This window comes from Ursus americanus, chromosome 12 (genome assembly GCF_024610735.1).
Source record: "Ursus americanus isolate L20-20 chromosome 12, mUrsAme1.1.p, whole genome shotgun sequence".
NCBI classification, from domain to species: domain Eukaryota; kingdom Metazoa; phylum Chordata; class Mammalia; order Carnivora; family Ursidae; genus Ursus; species Ursus americanus.
This window is the reverse complement of record NC_142138.1, coordinates 25,287,528-25,312,423: the sequence shown is the minus strand read 5'-3', so window position 1 is coordinate 25,312,423 and position 24,896 is coordinate 25,287,528. Positions and strand designations below refer to the sequence as shown.

At 35.4% G+C, this 24,896-nt stretch overlaps 1 protein-coding gene across 3 annotated transcripts in view; it reads left to right on the top strand.

Annotated features, from left to right (window-relative positions):
- The first annotated feature begins 241 nt into the window (after positions 1-241).
- ANKRD13C (ankyrin repeat domain 13C) overlaps positions 242-24,896 on the top strand; it is an 82,615-nt gene continuing 57,960 nt past the window's right edge. The window contains exons 1-2 of one of the 3 annotated variants that reach the window (XM_087865996.1): positions 242-1,012; positions 20,550-20,591. In XM_087865996.1, the coding sequence (XP_087722122.1) occupies positions 568-1,012; positions 20,550-20,591 (487 nt within the window). In that variant the 5' untranslated portion in view covers positions 242-567. The remainder of the gene's footprint in view (positions 1,013-20,549; positions 20,592-24,896) is intronic. The other 2 variants (XM_045802026.2, XM_087865995.1) reach the window with 2 other exon arrangements.

The window sequence follows — 24,896 nt, the reverse complement described above, 5'->3', positions numbered from 1 at the left end:
AGGCCCAGAGGTCAGAGGGTTTAAGTCATCGTTTATAACGTGCATCGAGTATCTCAAGCACAGGTTAAAGGTTTCAGACTGCACAGAAGAAGCTCGGCCACCGCGGGTATCAGGTCATTAGCTTGGGGCGGAAACACGCTGTCCGGCAGCCGCTGGCGCTAGGCTGCTCTCTGGGAGTGGAAGGTACAAGGGAGGGAGCAGGCAGCTCACTTATCGCGGTGTTTCCTCCCTCCTCCCGAAGGAGCTCTCGCGAGAGGAGTCGGGGTAAGATGGCCGTGCCCTGTTTTTCGGTGTGAGGCTGGCGGCTGCGGCAGCGGGGACAGGGGTCCTGGTGTCGTGGGCACCTGAGCTCTAGCTCCCCCCAGCGAGCGCGCGTCCCTTAGTGCCTAGGCGAGAGCCGGCTCTTCTTCCTCCAGGAGATGCGTTTGTCCCGGGCTCGGGGGCGCTCTGAGAGTTCATGCTGTGCTGGAGGCGCCTGGCCACCGCTCTAATCGCCTTGCGCCGCCGCAGCGCCAGCTCCGTCGCGGGCGGTGAGCCTCCCGGATCTCCTCTCTGCTTCTGGCGGCGATGACCGGGGAGAAGATCCGCTCACTGCGGAGAGACCACAAGCCCAGCAAAGAAGAGGGGGACCTGCTGGAGCCCGGGGATGAGGAAGCGGCGGCAACCCTCGGCGGCACCTTTACGGGAGGCAGGATTGGGACGGGCGGCAGCGGCAAGGGCGGCAAAGCCTGTCATAAGATCTTCAGTAACCATCACCACCGGCTGCAGCTGAAGACAGCTCCGGCCTCCTCCAATCCCCCTGGCGTCCCGGCCTTGCCGCTGCACAGTTCCTCCGTGACTACCACCTCTCAGTCCCCAGCTCTTCTAGCGGGCACCAATCCCATTGCTGTCGTCGCAGATGGAGGCAGTTGCCCCGCACACTATCCGGTACACGAGTGCGTCTTCAAGGGGGATGTGAGGAGACTGTCGTCTCTCATCCGCACGCACAATATCGGACAGAAAGATAATCACGGTGAGGAGTGCTCGTCCCTCTCCACCTCTTCTTTCCCGAACCTAGGGTGTGCCTCCCCAGGCCAATGGAATCCTAGGCTTCTCTCCAACAGACCTTTCTTTCCTCTCCTTTGCCCATCATCCGGGCCAAATGCCTGTAAATCATGACCGTTTCAGTAATAGCATGCCAGTGGTCAGGGGATTGGTTCTTGTGGGTGCAAAGGAATGTTTCCTCCTTGCCCACTTCAGAGTTTCCTCTGAGAAGCTATTTTGTTTATCTTTGAGACAGGCCTTCAATATACTGATTTTTGACAGAGAAATTTTAAAGTGCCTCTTATCCAACCTGGCCTTCTTCCTTTGTTTATGAAACTGTTCTCTTTCCTTTCTCTCCCCCTCTCCCACCTTGGAATGTCGAATCTTGAGCATATAAATAGCCCACCTCCCTTCATTACTCAGGTATAGATCCCAACTTGACTGCAACTGGTTGTGATTTCTACCTGCCATTAGGTTGTCGGTTTTTCTCTGCTTTCGAAACTTAGTTTGATACAAAGTGTCTACACTTGGCATTTAAGATGGAATATAGAATGCTTTGGTTTCTGAAAGCCACACGATAGAAATTTGTTGGCATTTGGTACCTAGAGCAAGTAAAAAGTGACTTGAGTAGCTAAAATTTTGTTGGAGTAGAGTTTTTAGTGTTTTGCTTATTTTACATAATTGCTAATAATAATGTTTCATCTTGATGACTCTGACTAAAAATAGTACTGTGATTTTTCATAGTAACTTCTTCATAGCCTATATGACAAAATAGAGTATCATGTATTATTCAAGGACTGTATTTCTACTTTCTGCTTTAACTCATTAGCTGAATTTTTTCCCTTTAGTTTTAAAAATATGTGATTGAGTTGACTTATAAGCAACAGTACAGTTATTAATAAAAACTAATGTAAACACTGATATTTTCAACATTTAATAAGTCATTTTAAATTGAGCAGTTAACAAATATTGTTGGTAGCTCTCCTTTGAACTGAACATGACAATTGTATACATTCAGTTGGAACACACTTAACTCTGTGTTCAAAATAATATATAGCGTATTAATGAAATGCTTGCCTGAGGAATAAGCTCCCTTAATTCCATTGGACTCTAGGCTTTTTATCTAAAATTAGGGCAAAAATTGAGATTGAAAAAATGAGAATAAGATTTCTTTTGGCTGTATAATTCTCTAACAGCTGCACTTGTATCTGAATTTACAATATTGTAATAATATCACTGGCATTTATCATATTTCAAATCCCCAAAAAAGTACCTGAAAGCTGCACCCAGTTTTTCATTCCTACACTTATTTATCATTTTACTGTTGTTGCAACAAGCATAATATTGCTTGTTGATGGTAATTATATTCTAACCCTTCGGGAAACGGTTTGTATTAGGAGATGTGTTGTAGCATCAGGTTAATCATCATTTATTAGGAAGTATTTCAGAGTTGACCTTCAAAGTGAGTGTGTGTGTATGTGTGTATATATATATATATATATATATTTTTTTTTCCCCCCCATAGGGCCATTACCTTTAAAATACTTACCTTGAAATATCTGTGAAAACGGAAATTTCTTTTTGAGAGGTAATTTCCTTTGAAAAAAGAGATAGATGAATATGACTGACAAAGTATGATAGGATGGTATTTTACATTGATCCTCTTGTTTAATCACACAAGGTACTGAGTTATAGGATTATTCGGCTTCCATATTCTGTAATCCAACATTTAGGAGTTGGTTTGTTAAAATACAAATTCTCTTCAAAGTAAATAGAATCCTAAATCTCTTAAATTCTTGTCCTTCGTCCCCTCAACTTCACTTTTTAAATTGCCTTGATATACCAAATGTTTGCATTGTACTTAGCTGCCTTCGTATTGTTGGTATTTCTGATGATTGTAACCAGTGGTTCATATACCTCTGGAAAGTGTAATTGTTTTTTTCTCATCTCCTGTGAAGTCTCCTAGGAAGAATAGCTTATATTTAATGTGCTACTTCTTTAGTCCCTTTTTTTCTGTAGCTGCATAATTTCCCCATTGCATTATTTTTAATCCTGATATTTTTACTAATCTGGATACTTTATTTATATTTTAAGAATATTTTTTCCTTCACATTACGAAAGATAAATGCTTTTGAAGTCACCAAACAAATAAAAGCTATATATTATATTTGGATTGTTATAACATGATAAGTGCATAGCAGATTCACATACTCATACAGGTGCATAGCAAAGCTGTACAGTCATACCACATCATACCACATAGTTTTATATTCAGCAGAGAGATTCCTTCTGCAACATGATGATGATGATTATTATCATCATAAACACAATTTACTGAGTGTGTCAGCACTACGCTAAATGTTACCTACATTATCACGTTTAATTCTCAATAACCTTGCAAAGCAGATTGTTTTATCCTTATTTTAAAGGTGAGGAAAGTGAAACCTAGAGATGCAAGGAAACTTTGCTAAAGTTGCATACTTGGTATAAATTGCAAAGCTGGGGACTGAAATAATAGCTGGGACTGAAGTCAGTGGTCAACTTCTGTAAATATTTCCATTGATTAGGACCCACTGTACTGCACAGAAATAAATTCTAATAATGTGTAGTGTGGTAATTTACAACAAAGTTCTTTTATATTTTCTCATTTAGTCCTTATAGTAGCCCCCCCTTTTTTTTTTTTTTTTTAAGATTTTATTTATTTATTTGACAGAGAGCACAAGCAGGGGGAGCAGCAGGAAGAGGGGAGAAGCAGGCTGTCCACAGAGCAGAGAGCCTGATGTGGGGCTCTATCCCAGGACCCTGGAATCATGACCCGAGCCAAAGGCAGATGCTTAACTGACTGAGCCACCCAGGCGCCCGCCTTATGGAGAGATTTTGCCATTGGACAGCTTTCAGAGTTTTTCTGAGGAGCACAAATCTCTCACTCTTCTTTGTTCTGTTTCTTTTTTATGTAATGGCACAAATAAGTGGGCTACCTCATGCATGTGATAGCCCTTTAGATATTTGATAAGAGCTAAATCATGTTCTTATCTTTAGGTTAAACATTCCTAACTTCTGTATCCATTCCTCATAGGGCTTGGTTTATAAAGTGCTAAGATGGCCCCTGAAATAGTAAATGCTATAGAATTATGTTAAATAAGTAAATGAAAATTTTAATCAACTTCTTTTAATGAAACTCAGTTTGTTAATTCTTCCTTTTGAGGTTGGCGCTCAAGACTAACCTTAGATGTAAAGACAAAAAGGAGATTCTGTTGCTCTAAGCAATATACGTTATATTACTAAAAAGCACACATTAAATAGTACAATGCCAGAGTATGTGAAGTTTTTAATACTGCTTTTTCTCAAGTGATTGGCTGTCTCTCCATTCTGTCTCTTCTTGCAGTTTTTTTTTTTTTTTTTTAACAGGGGTTTACATTTATTAAATTTTATCTCGGTAGTTTTGATCCTTTATTCTACATAGCTGGAAAGCTTATTGAACCTTAATTTGGTCACTGTTTAGCTCAGTATTCATTAGCCCTTTGAGTTTCCTGTGATCTCTAATTCGATAAACTTTTTTTGGAGTGCATATGTAATGTGTGTTTACAAATTACTGACTTGAATAGGAGCAAGGATCGAGCCTTTTCTTTTGTGGTAAAATGTTGGTTGAGTATGAATTGCTTTATCTGAGTTAATTTGAGGAATACTGTATTTGGATCCAAACATATCTTTGAAATGTAAGTTAAATACAGTAAGAGGTATAACATCAGAATATACTGTGTTCAGATACGCGAAATGATTATGACTCATTGTATATTTAGTAAAAGCATTTTTTTGGGTGGGGGAAAAGGTACATTAAATATACACAAATTTATTAAACTTTATATCTTTAGTGTATTTTTAGTTAATGTTATTTCTTTCTTTAGTATAAAATTAAAGTTTAAGTTAAGCCTTTTTTCACATTGTAAAAATTTTTCTGAGTCACTTTTTGCCGTTGGTAAAGTATCGTGGTGACATTCTGTTTTTTTTTTTTTTTTAATAATTCATGGTAATGAATTTTACTTTTTTAGCACCTTTAGAATTGAGAGTGCTTATGAAGCATATAGAACACTTTCTTGATTTTGACTGTGCTTAGTATTTGTTAAACTTGTAATTTTGTTTTTTCCCTTGAGTTAAATATCCTTAGACGTAAAGTACTTTCCCTTGGACATTCATCAGAAACTTTTAGGTACCAGAGTGATGAAAATCCTTGATGTATGAATTGCTTAAACCAGCCTTTCCTAGATGTGAGAAATTTCTGATGTATTCTGAGAGATTTGGCAGTTTCTACTCTCTTTAATTACAGTGCCTGGCATGAGACAAGCCATCTTCTCCATACAGTTAATTTTTATTTTTACTGAGTTGTGTAGCTGTTTCACAAAGTGATTAGAAATTTCAAATGTAAGTTAAATTTCAGTTGAGAATATTGCTGCCGATGTTGGTAACTCAAGGGAATGATAAAGAAATGGTTAATATGTATAGCCTCTGCCTGGTGGCTGGCAGATTTCTTCAGACAGGGATATTAAAACATCATAATTTCAGAATGAGTAAAAATTTATGTTTGAGAATTGAGGCAATAGGATAATCTGTTCGGTGCCTATGTGGTAGGTTTATTTTGGCTTATTCTATATACATCTTTAAATTTCCTTCTGATGTTGTTTTCTCTGCTTTGTGTTTGTCACTAAAATCTTTATGATGGGTGATGCAAGAAAATAATGCATTTTATGTCTGTTTGAGAAGTTACTATAAAGTTATGGCAAAAAAAAAAAAAAGAATCTTAAGCCTTAGGTGAACTATTTTAGCCAGGAAGGTTAAAATGATGGCACATCTTTAAAAAAACAGTAATAGTTTTGTATTTTTCTCCTCGTGTTTTGTGGTCTTTTCTGGACTTTGTTTTTGAAAGGGAGACCTCAGTTTGTCTCAGAAAAAAAACGAAGTAGTTTCTGGAGGCTCAGGATAATGCATTAAAGTCTACTGTACCTTCACTTGGTATGAGGATGGTTTGGCAGTGAAATCTGTCACTTCACTGATCTATCAGGGTTGATTCAGTTAATTTTTATGACAAGGTAGATATGACCTTCCTCTCACCTTTTCCTCCATGTTCATCTCCTAACAGAGTAGGACTGTCCTTGGGTTAAGTGAATAAGTTTCATGATGGCATCACTATAAGTATTAGAATGTTTCTTCACACTTAGAATTGTGATGTGAACACATCTGCAGAGCTACCTCATAAGAGGGTGGGGGGAATCCTCTCTTTTCCTGTACTGAGCTATAATAGGAGCAGGAATTCTGACCTTTCAACTTTGGCAAAAAAGAAAGCAGAAATGAGCAGTTATTGACCATGTTGCATTCTTTGCATCCTCAATAAGGCAGGAGAATTCTGGAGGACTCCTTGATGAATAATAGAATTCTAGGCAGTCTGTCCCAAGTTAATTGAGTCATAGAACTCTAATGCAGAGTACAATGTACAGTGTAATAGGATGCTTTGGGTTCTAGAAAATGAGCATAGTTCCTCAAAAATTAGTAGGGGCTGGGCAGACCAAGCAGTGTGTTCTTGTTCACATGCTATTTATTTCATTGGGGGATAGATGGAAGACCAGTTTTAGAGCAATACTGAAGCATGTAAAATGGGGTAGGGAAAAGAGAAAAGACCTTTTTCCTGTCTGAAAATTATGACTGGTGTATGTTATCAGGATATTTGACGTTTAACTATATAGCTTAGTTGAACTTCCACCTATTCTTGAGCCTGTTACTCTTGTTCAAATCCCAGAGATTATCTGCAAAACTGGAAGACCATCTCTGTATTTGGAATTAGATCTAACTTTGAGACCATGCTTCTCTACAAACTGGTTTTTATGAAATTATACTATTTACTTAACTAGTGAAATAAGTAGATATAATAATATGTACCTCATGAGGCATTATAATCTCAATTGGGAGACTGCACTTGAACTATTTTAACTCCAAAGGCTCATATAATAGTAATACCCATTGATACCAGTATCTTACTCTCACTTGTGGTGTTAAGTACCTTTCAGCAGAAGACATTCTTGTTCTTGAGGTTTAGATAGTACTTCTGTTGAAGTTTTATCTGGTACTTGAATTTATACTGCCTAACCTTTAATGGTTAGGTTTATTTGACTCTCCTACAAGTCATCTTTAATCTACTGGTGTAACTTGGTTTAGTGTATTTGAATTCTTGGCTGTAGATATTTATCAGGCATGTTAACGCTTGTGTTCTCTTACTCAGCACTATACTGAATTCTATAAAACCACCTATGCTGTGTTGAATATCCTCTTAAGCGTATATATCCTTTGGTTGGCTTTCATAGAGAATCATGTGGAGACCTGCGTTGTTTTGGGATGGAATGCTTTTTGGAGTAAAAACAAATTTTAACACTATTCTAATGGTTCTTTATAGTAATTTTTTCTTTGTTCATTCATTCCTTCATTTAACAGATACATGCTGAACTCCTAATATGTGACAGTGTTTTAGATGCTGGGGTTATAGCAGTGAACAAAGTGGCCAAAGTCCCTGCTCTCATGGAGCCTACATTCTAATGGGGGAAGATAAAAAATAAACTAATAGATATGTGGTATGACTGATAATGAGAAATATCATGGAGTGAAATAAAGCAGGGTAAGGAGAATAGAATGTGCTGGGTGTACAGGCGAGGGGAAGTAGTAAGTATTTCATTGAGGTCAGGGTCAGGGAAGACATCAGGGATAAGAAAAATTTAAAGTTACCTAAAGAAAATTAAGGAGCAGATATCTAGCAGAACAGAGTTTCAGATAGAGAATAACAAATGTAAAGGTACCATGTTCAAGGGGTAGAAGGAAGGCCAAGTGTGGCTGGTCCAAGGGGGAGAGTGATAGGAGATAGGAGATTTGAGAGGTAGCTGTGGGTATGAGCATGTGTAACTTTTGTAGACCATTGTTAAAGGATTTTGGCTTTTACTCTGAGCAAAATGGGAAGTGAGGATTTTGAGCAGAGGAGTGACATGATCTAATTTTAAAAGACTCAGTCTGGCTGCTATATGAAGCAGAAACTTGGATGGGCAAAGGTCAGTTTAACATGCTATTAAAAGTGGGGGTAGCTTTCAAAATAATGAGAAGGTAGAGCTGGTTAGGAGTCTGATGGATGTAATATTATGTGTGTATGTGAGTTTTAGTAGTATAATACTGTTTATGAGAGAAAATATGAAAATTCTCCCTTTTTACAGCCTGCTTGGATGGGGCTTGAAGGTGTCTGTAGAAGCTGGAGCTCTGTTGGTTCTACTACTTAGAATTTCCTGTTTTCTCACTAGTTAGGGGGCAGGTGAAATCAAAACTATTTTTGTAATAATATAAAGTCATTGCTTGCCTTTTTCACTATGCTCACATTTTTGCCAATGGTACAGAAGCAATGGGGGGTAAAATTGTTGGAACCTGAGTATGAATCAATGCACTGCAACTACTAGTATTCATTGCGTAGTCACTGCCACATACTTGTAGTTAAAAGAAAAAAAAAAGCCAGTTTTACTTAATGTCTTTGATGAAGCTGTAGAAATGATTAATTTTATTGTCTTAATCTTGAGTACTTATCTTTTTGATATTCTTTGTGACATAATGTAGATTTTGCATAATGTTCTTCTGCATTCTGAAGGGAAAATAAGGGAAAACATTTGTATAGTTGTTTGAGTGGTAAGCCAGACTAGCAGCTTTTGTCATGGAACACCATTTTTACTTGAAAGAACAGCTTACAGACAAACTATGGTTATTCCAATTTAGATACTTGGCAGAAATTTTCTGGAAAAAGAATGAAGTGAGCCTGTGACTTCATAGAAAATAATTGGTAGTATTTGTTGCCAATTAAAAAAATTCAAGTTTGAATTAAAATTTAGAATTTGGGAAATTCGTTTTCGTTGCGCTAAGGTTGACAGCTTCTCTCACTAAGTTTGACAGCTTCCCAATATTTAAAGACTTCTCTGGTCAGATTGGTGATATTACCAAATGTGATTTTTTTTTTTTTTTGTATAATGAAATATGTTGACATTTGGAAGATCTGTATAACTCAGCTTGTATTTTTCAGATGATCAGTGCATGATGTTTCAAAATCATGCATCAATAAAAGAATCATTTAAAGTACAAGAGAAACCAATGGATTTCAATGTAATTCAATAGAAAAAAATTATTGATATGGTTTTAGATTTAACATTGCTGCCAACCTTTAAGAAGTCACCACTTACTGAGTTTTGATGTAGTAGCAAAGAACATACAATTATTTAAAAAGGCTATTTCAGTACTCTTCCTTTTTTTCAAATGTGTATCTTCTGGATCTAGATTTTCTTCATATACTTCAAACCAAAGCAAAGTTTGCACGATTCAGTGCAGAAATAAGTATACAAATCTAGCTGTCTATAAAGCTGACATTAAAGAAATTTATTTTAATTTTTAAAGTTTAAAATAGCACACTCCTGTCATTTATTTTTATTTAAGAAAAGTTATTTTTTCATAAAAAATTTATATTGATATATAGTGGAGTTATTGTAAATGCAAAATTAATAAAATTTTACAACATTTAATTACTAATATGGTACATATCAATAGATTTGTCCATATAAATAATTAATCCATGTAAAAGATCTTTAATAATTCTTAAGAGTATGAAAGGGGTCTTGAGACCAAAAAGTTTGAAAACTATTGGTCTAGTAAAAAGCATACAGATTTTAGAGTCATGACTCACACATTTCTAGATATATTGTCTTAGGAAATTACCTAACTGTTGTTAGCTTTATTTTTCTTACCTGTGAAATAGGAATAATATTTGTCTCACAGGGTGTCTGGGTAAGATAATGTTTATAAAGTATATAGCATAGCTGGGCGCATATAATAGATGCCCTGTAAATCTAGCCTTTTGGTTGATAATTTGCATACTTTAGCACTGCAGTGGTCTTAATATTACTGGAATATTTTTTATTCATTTGACAGAACAGAATTCAGTTTATTTACCACATTAGAACCAAGGCATCTGATTTCAGATTTAACAATTACATTGTGGAAAGTTGGTAGAAGGTTATTTTAAGTTTTTAGTATCTTTTATGTAACAAATTAGCTGAAGCAGCAGGTCGAGGTCTTAGAAAACTGAAGGAATAGAAGAGGTTTAACTGAGACATTTGAGCACTTAGTTTCATGGTATACATGGCCAGTAAAGTAAATCCAGTGTTGGCTAGAGGGTGAGGAGGATGAGGATGAAGAAAATAATGATGATTTGCATTTAAAATATTGAAATCAAAGCTTTATATTTGGTATCCTTAATTATAATGTGTATTTCTGATTATGTACTTACCTGTAAGATGAGAGGGATTGGATGGTTACCATTCTCTATATGGTAACAAGGGTGATCTTGAAATATAATTTGTATCATGTCATATCCCTGTTCAAGATCCTTTAATGCCTTCTCTACTTGAAAGTAAGTCTATATTTCTTTTTTAAAAAATATTTTATTTATTTGAGAGAGAGAGAAAGAGTGTGTGTGCACAAGTGCATGCGGGCTCGCACGCACCAGCAGGGGGAGCAGCAGGCAGAGGGAGAAGCAGGCTTCCCCCTGAACAAGGAGCCTGATGTGGGACTCGATCCATGACCTGAGCTGAAGGCAGACGCTTAACCGACTGAGCCACCCAGGTGTCCCTAAATTCATATTTCTTACTATAGTTATAGAGCCCAGCATGATCTGGCCCTAGCCTGCTTCTCTGATATAATCTTGTACAAATCTCTCTTTTTTCTATTTTTTGGCCATACTTGTTTTCTTTCGGTTCCTTGAATCTGTCACGTTATTTTTGGTCTCTCACTGTAATGCTTTTCTCATTCTTTGATTTCTTAGTTCCTACTCCTCTTTAAGAGATTTTAAGCATTGTCTCACAGAGATTTTCCTGCCTGAAGAATCAGAAGGTGATGTCTTTCATTATTATTCTTGGTCTTAGCTTTTTGTTGTTTTTCTGGACACCTATCACAATCTATTTTGTTTCATTCTGTTTTTTTCTTTTTTGTGACTGTAAGCTCTGTGAGGACAAGAATTATTTCTAGCTTGTTAATGGTTGAATCTTTCATATCTAGCACTATGCCTAAAACATAGTAATGCTTAGTAAGTATTAAGTGAGAGTGAATGGATTTTACCTCCAGGTAAAATTTTGGGAAGATAATGGAAACTTTGAACTTTTCTTCAAATTTTACATTAAAACACAACAATGACTCTAGAATCAAGTAAACTAGATTATGAGAGAAGATTTCAATAACAGTGATATGTGATTATATATAGAAATTATATTGACTGACAGGTGTTCTATCCTGTAAGTATGACATGAAACCCTTGCTGATTACAGCAGGGGTCTACGAACATAATTAAAAGGTGAGATGGTTACAGAGTTGTTGAATCACTATGTTATACACCTGAAACTAATGTAACATTGTGTGTTAATTGTACTTCAATTAAAAAAAATTTTTTTTAAAAAGGGCAAGATAGTAAATATAGGCTTGCAGGTTGTACCATCTGTTGCATGAAAGTAACCATCAACAATTGATAATCAATCGGCATGTGGTTATGTTCTAGTAAAACTTAATTTATGAAATGTCCCTGAATTAGAGGATGAGAATGTGTCTAATATGGGAAACAGATGGGTGACTGGGTGGTTTAGTTGGTTGGGCATCAGACTCCTGGTTTCAGCTTGGGTCATGATCTTGGGATGGTGGGATTGAGCCCTGCATCAGGCTCTGCACTGGGTGTGGAGCTTGCTTGGGATTCTCTCTCCCCCTGACCCTCCCCGCTCCTTTCACCCCCTCCCCCAAAGATATATATGGGAAACAGTTGGCAGGAGCAAGTTTGTGCCCTACAGCAAGCCTACCCCTTCCTTTTGCCGTCATTTGTTACTGTCCTTCGGATTATAGCAGTAGCAAAAAAAATGAAGGTATTTCTAGTACCTTATTGAATAGAAAAATTCATACCAAAGAAGCAAGTGGGCAAGAAAGCCCATTTTAGTCCACAGCTGGACTAACCTGGGTGATGATTTTTTTTTTTAAGTTTATTTGGTTTTTAGTAATCTCTATACCCAGTGTAGGGCTTGAACTCAAAACCCTAAGATCAAGAATCACATGCTCTTCTGACTGAGCCAGCCAGGAGCCCCTACCTGGGTGATTTTTTTTTTTTTTTTTTTTTTTTTTAGATTTTATTTATTTATTTGACAGAGAGAAAGAGAGAGCACAAACAGAGGGAACAGCAGGCAGAGGGAGAGGGGGAAGCAGGCTCTCTGCTGAGCAGAGAACCCAATGTGGGGTTTGATCCCAGGATCCTGGGATCATGACCTGAGCCAAAGGCAGATGCTTAACTAACTGAGCCACCCAGGCACCCCTGGGTGATGATTATTAGTGCAAAATAAGATGTCCAGTACAAAGGCTTTTTTAAGGAAGAAATTATTAGGGGCATGAATAAATATTAGCTGCAGTTCTAGCAAATTTTACTTATCCCCCACTTCTATTTATTTATTTTAAACAGCTTTATTGTGATATAATTCATGTACCATACATTGATCCATTTAAACTGTACAGTCATATGGCTTTTGGTATATTCAAAGTTGTGTAGCCATCACCACAATTTAAAAATATAAAATATAAATCCTGTACCCTTTACCTTTCATTTCCAACCCCTCCCCCCATTTCCCTTAGCCCTAAATAGCTACTAATCTGCTTTCTCTATAGATTTGATTATTCTAGACATTTCATGTAAGTGGAATCAAACAGTATGTGACCTTTATGACTGGCTTCTTTTACTTAGCACATTGCTTTCAGGGTTCATCCATGTTGTAACATATATCAGAATTTTATTCGTTTCTGTTGCCAAATAATATTCCATTGCACAGGTGCACCTCATTTTATTTATATATTCATCAATTAATGGACATTTGAGTTGTTTCTACTTTTTGACGATTATGAATACTGCTGTGAACATTTGTATGTAAGTTTTTGTGTGGACGTGTTTTCATTTTCTTGGGTATATACCTTTTGCTGGGTCATGTGGTAACTCTGTGTTTACCATTTTGAGGAACTGACATTCTGTTTTCCAGTGTGGCCACAGTATTTTACTTTGTATGAGGATTTATTTCGGTTTCTGTTTCTTGCCAACACTTGTGTTCTGTCTTTTTTATTATAGCCATCTTAGTGAGCATGAAGTGGTATCTCATTGTGGTTTTGACTTGTATTTCCTAATGGCTAATGATTTTGAGCATCTTTTCATGTACTTACTGGCCGTTTGTATATCTTCTTTAGAGAAAAAGCTATTCAGATTCTTTCCTATTTTTAAATTGGGATTTTTAAAATTATTTTGTTGTAAGAGTTCTTTATATATTCTGGATAGTATCAAACATATACCTTGCAAAATATTTTCCCCTCTGAGTTATCTTTTTACTTTCCTCATGTCATTCTTTGCAGTGCATTTTAATTTTGATGAAGACCAGTTTATTTTTGCTTTTGTGCTGTGCTTTTGGTGTATCTGAGAAATCATTATCTAATCCAGGGTCACAAAGATTTCCTCATTTGTTTTTTTTCCCAAGAGTTTTATAGTTTTAGCTCATACATTTAGGTCCATGATTTATTTTGAATTAATTTTTGTGTGTAATATGATTGATCCATTGATATATAGGTCTCTTTTTACACAAGTACATACTGTGTTGATTACTGTGGTTTTGTAGTAAGTTTTGAAATTGGGATGTGTAAATCTTCTGACTTTGATATTCTTTTTCAAGATTGTTTTAGATAGTCTGGGAACTTTGAATTTTAGGCCCAGCTTGTCAGTTTCTTCAAAAAAGCCAGTTGGGATTTTGATGGAGATCATTTTGAAATTACAGACCATTATATCATCTTACCAATATTTAATCCATGAACTCAGGATGTCTTTCCATGTATTTAGGATTATTTAATTTCTTTCAACAATGTTTTGTAGTTTTAGGAGTATGTCTTACACCATTTTCCTTATCTTTGATTCCCATGCAGCAACTGTCTCTCAACTATTTGATTCTCTTTGTTTTATCCAGAGTCTCACAGGAAAATGCTTAAATATCAGCTTGTTCTTTCAGCTTCAGAGTTTAGAAGATGTTTCGCTGTTCATTTTTTGTATGAATTGAGAGGAAAGTGGGGGCAGTCTGATTGTCCTTTCCCATACTAGATTTGAATAAATCTTCATTTCAGGATGGATGCGCAGAAAAAAAGTCATTTGATGGTCTTTGAAAAATATTCATTATAAAAAAAGTGTCATTATAAGTATCCTGAAGATACTGTTAAATAAAGTCTTGACAGTATAGAAAACTGAATGAAAGATGTAAAAAATTCATTTGAAAACAAAGACTAGAGGAAAAGGAGAAAAATTTAAAGAATGAGGGATAAGCTATAAACATGGAGTTAACACTGCTATAGATTTTATTTTATGAGTAATATGTATTTCCAGAGAATAAAACAGAATAAATAGATCAGAGGCAGTACTCAAAGCTATAAGTAAAGAAAGAGATTTTATTTAATTGAGAGAGATTTATTTAATTGAGAGAGAGAAGAGAGCACAGAGGGAGAGTGAGAGGGAGTAGCAGACTCTCTGCTGAGCGGAGAGCCCGATGTGGGGCTCGACCCAGGACCCTGGGATCATGACCTGAGCTGAAGGCAGCAGCTTAACCGACTGAGCCACCCGGGTATCCCACAGAAGAAAACATATTTGATCTAAAATTGGTTCAGATGCCAAAGTCAGCACATAATGTATTCCAGGGAAAGTTAATGAAAGGAGATTCTGCATATGTTGGTGATATTTTGAAATTTAATGGAGAATTCTATACATATACAAGTAAAGAGCACAGATTGCTATTGGACAAATGAGTATCAATTTGGCCTCGGACCTCTCCAATATTAGAACGTAATTGATTAGTTGATATCCTCCAATTGTAGAAATCTTTCTAGGCAGGTGTTCATTTGTGGAGACAATAACATTCTAGAAAAGAGAGTAACCACCATGCTGTCATTCCTGAAAAGTATTATTCAAAGTAGTATCCCAGATCATAAGATATGAATTTACATGATTAACCCAAGAAAAGAGAAGTTGTGTCAGAAAAGGGTTGATAATGAACATTAAAACCAGTTAAATATACCATAGCTGAAGTCTAATAATCATAGCAAATACAATTACAATCTTGAGAGTAAATTTCCAAAAAAATCTTTTGCTTCAAAATTTAAAAGACATGTGTTCTATAAAGGGTAAGAAAAAGGTGTATGACTACTGATTAAATTAGTGAAGCAAAAATGGAGATGAGGAGAAATAAAAGTATGGGCTTTCTCATTTTTTGTTAAAGGGAATCGGGGTACCTGGGTGGCTCAGTCAGTTAAGTGTCTGACTCTTGATTTTGGCTCAAGTCATGATCTCAGGGTCATTAGATCGAGCCCCACATTGGGCTCTGTGCTCAGAGCAGAGTCTGCTGGAGATTCTCTCTCTCTCCCTCTCCTTCATGCCCCTCCCCCTGCTCATGTTCTCTCTCTCAAATAAAATCTTTTAAAAAAAAGAAAGAAAGGGGGCGCCTGGGTGGCACAGTGGTTAAGCGTCTGCCTTCGGCTCAGGGCGTGATCCCGGCGTTATGGAATCGAGCCCCACATCAGGCTCCTCCGCTATGAGCCTGCTTCTTCCTCTCCCACTTCCCCTGCTTGTGTTCCCTCTCTCGCTGGCTGTCTCTATCTCTGTCGAATAAATAAATAAAAACTAAAAAAAAAAAAAAAAGAAAAAAGAAGAAAGAAAGAAAGAAAAAGGGAATCAAATGTATGGTTTCTTTTTTTACTTTGTTAGATAAATGTAAGTTTAAAAACATTTTTGAAAAAGGTGTTAATTTTGCTACAAATAGAATTTTAAAAAGTATCAGCCTATATTCTGTGTTATTACAGAAGATAAATTACATTTTTAAAAGTCCAAATAAAAAAGAATAGAAAAAACACCTAAAAAATAAAAGTCTCTCGAAGTTAATTATGGCAAATAAGGCTTTCTATTCCTGTGTTGTATTACTAATGATTCTTGCCATATAAGTGAAACTTACTGCCAACTAGCTTAAGCCCAAAGGCATTTATTGATTCATATACTGAAAGTGATAGGGTAGGAGCTAGTATTGGGCATGTATGTATCTAGACCTCCTGCAGTGTTGTCAGGACTTCTTTAAAAAAAATAACCTCTTCACTTTGCTATTAGGTAGAACTTCCTTCTTTTCTCTTGCAATTGGGCTTTATCTATTTCAGCTTTTCAACCTCTATACTTGACATTTTGTGCTGGAAAATTCTTTGTGGGAGGAAATTGTCCTGTGCATTGTAAGGTATTTAGCAGTATCCTTGGCCTATACCTTCTATATGCCATTAGCACCCCCACTGGTCAGTTTTTATAACCAAAAATTTGCTAGACATAGCTAGCTGTTCCCTTGGTATAAAATTGTCCTTGATTGAGAAGTACTAACCTATGTTGTAGAGAATATGTGGTCCCATACACACCTTAAAACACTGTAGTTCCAAGGGCAAAAGACAGTCTTCCCAACCAGTTCTAGTTTAAAAAAAAAAAAAAAAAGAAGGAAGGAAAGAAAGAGAAAGAAAGAAAGAAAGAAAGAAAGAAAGAAAGAAAAAAAGAAAGAAAGAAAAAAAGTTGCGGAAAAGCACCTTGACCCAGGTGGGAATTGTTCCCTTTCCTGAAACAGTTTCTAGTTGGGTGTCAGACTGGTTAGGTTTGAGTCATGTGCTCTCCCTGGTTCATGTACTTAATGTATGAGGTTTGTTACAGAGAAAAAGGAGTAGGGAAAAAAATTAAACAAAACAAAACAAAAAAACCCCCTATGACATCTGCTAAAAGAGGAGAACAGGACTTTTATGAGACACATCTAAAGGAGATTGGAAAAAATGGAGAATTTTTTGTTGATAAAAAAATATGAATGGCAAGATTAATTACTGATAAAATTGAACTTTAGGTAAGAATGATTTAAAAGCACTGAGAGAGTAATTATATTTCGATAGAAGTTATGGTCATTAGTGCCTATAAAATTATCTCATCTTTATGTATTAACAATACCAAAGAATAGAAGGCACATTATTACAGATATGGAGAAAAGTTAACAAATAAAATCGAAGTAGAATTTCTGCCTGTAGTAATGATAGACTAGATTATTAGGACTAGTCTTCCTTAGAAGCAGATAAGAATAAAATATTCAACTTAAGGGTATTGGAGATCTAATGAGGTAGGAAGGAATTACTGGGCCAAGATCTGGCAGAAGATGGAAATCCAAAGATTTGAGCCTTGCATTTTAGGCTATTTTGCCCTAGTAGCTTTTGCAAAGCCAAAAGAAGTAGTTAAGAGGCTGAGTAGCACTTTTGACAGCCTCACTGAGCTAAGAGGACAAGAGATGAAGGTCAGGGCCTACCAAGTGTGGGATATCTCTTAAACAACTCTGCTGTTTGGACTGGTAACTTGAAGAGCTACACCTTAGGAATAAGAGTGAACAAAAAGTAAATCAGCGCTGATGAAGGCTGGAGCACAGCTTTGAGTCTTTCGTGAGGGCTAGAAAAAAATGTCAGTTCCTGAATTAATGAAGTCTAGTACCCCCAGCCACATGTCAAAAGCAAATGAAAGTATCTGGAGGATTTGGTTCTTAGGCTTCAAAATTTTTATATGGAGAGCTTCTTAAATACTATATCCAGTATATAATTAAAGATGACCAACACTTTAAGGAAACTGAACAACATGAGTGAGAGCCAGGGGGAAAAAAATAAACTCATCAGAGCTTCATTTATTATAATTATTTTTAGAGGCTTTAAATAAGAATGTTTATTATGTTCTTGAGGGATAAGAGACAAGTCTGAATATTTTAGTGGAGAACTGGCAATTATAAAAATTGAAGTCATGTATTTGAAAATGAACCAAATAGAAATTCTCAAATGGAAAAATATAATAGCTGAAATTCCAAACTAAATAAATAGGCTTAGACCCTGAAAAAGACAGAATTCATGATCTTGGAAATAGGTTAAAAGAATGTATCTGTAATGAAATTGGAAAGGGAAAGAAGTTTAAAAAAAAATAGAAAGGGTGACAAGTTCTACTTTAATTGAACCCTGGGAGAGAAGAGAGGAAATGGAGCTAAGGCAATATTTGGAGAGATACTTGCTGAGAGTTTTACAAAATTGTGGAAAGACACTGATTCAGAGATTCAAGAAGTCCAACCCTAGCAGAATAAAAACAGGAATCCACATTGGAGTGAAATGGCTGATAATTTAAACAAAACAAAACAAAACAAATTTAGCCAGAAATGTCATGTTACTTTCAAAGGAGGGATAGAAAGTCCTATGGCTGCCTTCTCAGCAAAAAAGGAGACCAAAAGACCACATAGAGTGCAGGGGAAAAATAATAGCCAATCAATAATTTATATACTCAGTACAGTGTTCTTCAAGATTGAATTTGAATACACAGTTACAAACAAAAACCTGAGGGAATTCACTTATCACACCTTCACACAAGGTAATCTTGAAGGATATGTTTTGGGTAGAAGAAAAATGATTCTGATGGAAGGTTAGAAATGAAGGAAGGAATGAAGAGCAACAAAAATGGTAAGTAAATCTAAATGAATATTGACTCTATAAGATAAAAATACAAACTTGTAAGAATAGATAACAGCATAAAAGAAGATACCTAGCTCCCTAAAGAATCTGAAATATTTGGAGAATTGAAGTTTGTCTTTTGGAAAATAGTTTATACCAATAATTTGGCAACTAGTAAAGTTTAGTAGTATTGTAAGCAAAACCTCTTTTCTGGGGACATGCTTCAATGTATGATTATTAGCAAAGTTTGCATATCTCAACTGGAATTTGTTATGAATGTGAAAACTGGGGAGTATATTGCCTAGTTGCTAAGGGAAATTTTATTTTGGAATAACATAATGTGAATTATGTGCCCAAATCTGTCTTTTTGTTGTTGTTCCTGATAGGATGAAGGAATTTATTGTTGGTCCAGGTTTTTTGTTTTATAAAATTACTTACAGAGAAAGTTTAAGTTTAGTGAATTTATTAAACTTCTAAATTTTGCACAAAATACTATCTTGCTATATTTACAGCCAATAATTCATATTCCATTGTGCTTTTATTAGCAGATTTTGTGTGTGTGTTTTGACCATTTTGGCATTTTTGTCAAGCTAAGAGATTGAGGTAGATCATATATAAGGTTTTTTTAAAAAAGTAGTCAAATCTTGTTTTATCCTGTATATGGTTTTTTGATAAGCGTGCAGCTCATTTTATTGGCAAAAATTGTTCATGTGGTGCCTTCTGTAAAAATGCTAATATCTGAAAATTAGTATATATAAATTTATTCAGTGACTTTTTAAAAAAATATTACTATAGGTTTGCTTTCTTTTATAATCAAGATGTTTTTAGGCTACTAGTGTGGCTTAGGGTATCATTTTGAAATTAAATTAATCATTATATGACATCAACTAATGGGATATAGTCCAAACTTCATAGCATAGGCCATAATCATCATTAATTTATCTTTTGCTCATTTTGCCAATTTCATTATTTACTATTCTCTTTACCCCGACTAGTCATAAACATTTGTTTGTTTCCTAAATATAAACTGTTCTTGCATTTGAATGTAATTTGGGGAAATTGTTTTTAATATGGAATACTAGTCAGTATTGCATTGTTTGCCTATAAATTTCTTTTTTTTTTTTTTAAAGATTTTATTTATTTATTCGACAGAGATAGAGACAGCCAGCGAGAGAGGGAACACAAGCAGGGGGAGTGGGAGAGGAAGAAGCAGGCTCCCAGCGGAGGAGCCTGATGTGGGGCTCGATCCCATAATGCCAGGATCACGCCCTGAGCCGAAGGCAGACGCTTAACCGCTGTGCCACCCAGGCGCCCCTGCCTATAAATTTCTAACCCATTCTTCAAGACTCATTTCAGTCTGGTTCCTCTTCAATAGTTAATTCTGTTTGCACGGGCAGAATTAGGAGCTCTGTTTTGTGTTCCATTATCGTGCTGTACTCTCTTCTATTCTAATAAATAATAATAGCAATTATTTATTTTCATATCAATCTCTAACAGAAGACTTCTGAACAACTTGAGGACTGGGATTGGGTCTTTTTGATATCTGTCCCCAAAGATGAGTATATAATAGGTATTTAAATTGTTTGCTGAATGAACAAAGAATGATATGATAGAGAAATTAGTAGCAAAGGAATCTGTGAAATCTATTGGAGAAGAAATCTCAAAAGCAAACTGGGGTATCCTTTTTTTTGGTGGGCATTGAAGGGTGGGGAGTAGAATACGTTGTATTTAGAAACCTCTAACTTTGAATTTGCCATATAAAGAAGATCATTTTGCAGTCACATTATTTTTGCTTAAAATCTGTCAGTGAGATTTCTGAAGGAAATAAAACCACTTTTAAATAAAATTTCCTATGTTTTTATACTAATTTATTTATTTTTTTTAAATTTTAGGAAACACTCCTTTACATCTTGCTGTGATGTTAGGGAATAAAGGTTAGTAAATATTTCCTTTCTTATGTTTAACTTCACTAATGTAATATCAAATGTAGTTATAAATTTTTAAAATGAATTTTGTTTTTTGAGTTTTTCAAAATTTACCTGATTATTTTATTTGCTAATTGAGTTAGGATTCAGTATATTAAAAATATTTTCTCATTTTCCATAGTTCATCTTAAGAGTTAATGGAAATCCTGTACTAATTTTACACTTTTTGAAATGGTGTTTTTTTTTTCTTATTGTTATTTTATCAAGTAAGTATTTATAATTTCCAACTATTAAGATTTGTTTATTATAATCCTTTTAATATTCAGAGAGTTTATAAGATTCTTTAATAGGGATTGTTTTGTATATCTAAACTCAGAAGGCTAACATTTTGTGTGTTAGATGATTGTAAGAACTTGTTCTTTAAAAAAACCTTCATAGATGGTTTAAAAGATTTACTTTAAAAAAATAAGATTTTATTTATTTGAGAGAGAGAAGAGCATGAGCCGGGGGGAGGGGCAGAGACAAAGGGAGAGAGAAGCAGACCCACTGAGCAGGGAGCCCCCATGCGGGCCTGATTCTAGGACCCTGAGGATCATGTCCCCAGCTGAAGGCAGATGGTTAGCTGACTGAGCCACCCAGGTGCCCCTAAAAGATTTACTTTTTAAGGCTATTCCTAGAAGTAATAAAGTCTTCCCAGTAATCCTGGAAAGTGAGGATTTCAGATAGCATATTGGCAACATTTTTATGCTAGATTTTTAAATTTTAGATGTGTTTGATAAAAATCTTTTAAAACGTAGGTTTACATTTTTAAACAGGGTAATAAATTTTTGTTAACGCTTTTCTTTCTGGTGATCTAGGAGTATAATTTTGGAACATCTATTACTGATACATAGTATAATACCGTTGGTGTAAACATTTGAACTGAATGTATGCAGATCCCAGGGGTGTGACCAGAACTTGCTTTGTTGAGAAACAAAATTCTTTCCTTAGTTAGGTTTTTAAGTTTATATGCTTAAGGATATGATCTGCAGACTAATTTAATTTTGATTTTAATTCTGTATAATATGCTGACTCAAATATTTTTTTAGTTCTTTTTTTATTTAGTTATGCTTTTTAAAAAAAATACCTTCTTGCAAGGAATACTCGTGTAACTTCTAAGTAAAGAGATTTATTAAGAGGCTACATATTATAGAAACTCAAGAAATGAGGACTAGCTATATCTCAGGAAGAGAAATAACAAAGACTATATGAGGAATCAGCCATTCTTCTCCCTCCACCCCACAATCTCTCTCTACCTACCTGCTTACCTACCATCTGTCTATCTCTTATGGTGTGTCTGCTGTTCTTTATATATATGTAAATTACATCATTATATATAACACTAAGGGGAAGACAAAGCGAATGTGATAAAATGTTAACAACTGTTAAACCTTGGTATAGAGTATTTGAATGTTCATTGTGATCATCTTTCTGCTTTTCTTGAATATTTGGAATTTTTTATAATAAAGTATTGAAAGAAAAACAGAAATGGTATTGTTATGCTTTATCATAGGTTTACATTAATTAGCCTGTTTATGTTTCACAGAACATTAGTGTTATGGCATACTGATAAAAGTTTAGGAGAAAATAGTATTTCCAGGTCAAATCTATTTGGAAAATAGTGGGTCAGTACGTATTAAACAGTTTTTTATTGTGATCTTTGTTAGAACTTTAATATGCTGATATGCATTGTGACCTTCTAAGTTGGGGCAGGTGTTGGATATACAGTCGTTGTTCTCCAGAGTTTTTTTATTTGCTTTTTCCCACATGTATCTTGAGAGACTAGAGTTCTGTGGAATGTATTTTTGGAGAACACTTGGTTAGATGATTCAGGATCTGCAAATAATATCAATATTCACTTTTTCTGAGTCCTTTTCATGTAGAGTAGGTACAACAGTTAGTATACTGATATATTTACATTTTTTTAGTTACATACTCTTTTTTGCTTTTTTCTTTATGGCCTTTTCATATTTTTGAGATTTGGTTACATAGGAGCAATATTGAAATGTGTAGTGGAAGATAAAACTTCTACCTTATTAATTCTGTAAATTAATTTTGCATTGTACCACTCTTCAGTCTATGGCACTCCATTCTCTTTTATCTTCTTCCTTAGAGATAAATATACTTTTTTTACTGATTTCATTGTTGAATGAAAACTTGCTGTTTGTATACTTGTCTGTAAACACGGTAAAAATACCCAGGGTGCTCAAATAATATTTGTTGATTGACTTAAAGAGGGATATCCTAGGACTTTTACACTGTTATTTACTTTTCTCATTCATCTTAACAACCTTATTTTTTTACCATTGAAGTCTGATTTTTTTTTTGAATTTCTGGGTCTGTTAACCATGTTGGCCTTCTAGGCTGGGAAGTTGTTGAATTATGGATTTGAGTTGAAATGGAAAGAACGTTATACTTAAAGAAGATTTCAGGAATCTTTAGAAGATGTGAAATAGAAAAGTAATCTTTATTTCTTATCCTTTTGGTTGGACATGAGAGAAAGGTTCATCGAACCAGTTGCTGCACCTTTTAATTCATTCTTCTGGGTCTGCAGTTTTTGTATAATATTTTCCCTGAAATGACTCTAGAGTTAGTATGATTTCTTACTCTCATAAGTCTCTGTCTGGATGTTCTTTTTCCTTTGCACTGTCCTATTTATCTTATTCTCTTTGTATTTTATTATCTTTATAGCTCTTGCTTATTTGTATGTGATTTCTACTCCTCATAATTTCATTTTATCCAGACTCCTCAAGTCCTAACTTCTTTGTGGCACACTTATGCATTTTTTAAGCCTTAGTGCCTGGTTGTTAACTGTCTTGTTTTTTTATTACTCATTGTTAAAATTGCTGGGAGAGGCATTTGATTGATCCTGCTTTTTTTTTTTCATGTCTCAGAATATGTTATAGGTGACTGACATATTTATGATGATCTGACGTATTTTTTAGTTGCTCGTTTCTACATCACTTGAATTGTGAGTGGAGGGTGAGTCAAGGGCAGCCATTCAGCAGGATTTATGGCATATCAGAAAACATAGCTGACATGTCTAACATATATATAAGTCATACCAGTCTTATACCTTAGTTTATATAATTGGGATATTGCTTTAGATTGTTGTCCATCTTGCTTTATTTTAGGCTATTAATATATAACTATTGAAACAATTGAAATAATACAGTAGAAAAACATATAAAAATATTGTCTCTTCTACTTTTTCTCCTGATGTAATTAACATTAATAGCCTTGTGGGTATCCTTGCACCCCTTTCTCCTTACTTATATAACGCAGGGGCTTAGTTTGTTTTTACTGAAGTTGAATCACCATACACAGTACTTTGCCATATTTTTCTTTTTACTGAAAAGTTTATTATGAAATAGTTCTGTAAGTCCGTAGATATCTATCCATGTTTATGTTCCCCTAACTTCTTTATATGTACACACATACACACTTAACTTGCATAAAACCCCATGATGGTAGGTTTCTTGGAGAATCAATTTTATTTATTTAAAAAAATTCTTTTTAGCTGGGCTGTCATCCTCTTTCCTTGTTAACCTCCTTCTTTCTTTTTTTTTTTTAAGTTTTTATTTAAATTCCAGTTAGTTAACATACAGTGTAATACTAGGTTTAGTTGCAGAATTTAGTGATTGATCACTTACATACAACACCCAGTACTCATCACAAGTGCCCTCCTTAATACCCATCACCCATATAAACCATCCCACTGCCCACCTCCCTTCTAGTAACCGTCAGTTTGTTATCGATAGTTGAGAGTCTCTTATCTGCTTTGCCTCACCCTGCCCACTCCCCATGTTCATCTCTTTTTCTTTTTGAATTCTGCATGAGTGAAATCCTGTGGTACTTGTCTTTCTGACTGACTTACTTCGCTGAGCATAATACTCTCTAGCTCCATCCACGTCACTGCAAAATGGCAAGATTTCATTCTTTTGATGGCTGAGTAATATCCCATTAATGTGTGTGTGTGAGTGTGTGTGTGTGTGTGTGTATGGCACCTCTTCTTTATCCTTTCATCAGCCAATGGGCATTTGGGCTCTTTATAATTTGGCTGTTGTTGGTAATGCTGCTATAAACATCAGGGTACATGTGCTCCTTTGAATCAGTATTTTTGTATCCTTTGGGTAAATACCTAGTAGTTCAATTGCTGGATCATAGGGTAGTTCTATTTTTAACTTTTTGAGGAACCTCCATACTGTTTCCCAGAGTGGCTGCACCAGTTTGCATTCTCACCAACAGTGTGAGAGGGTTCCCTTTTCTCCACAT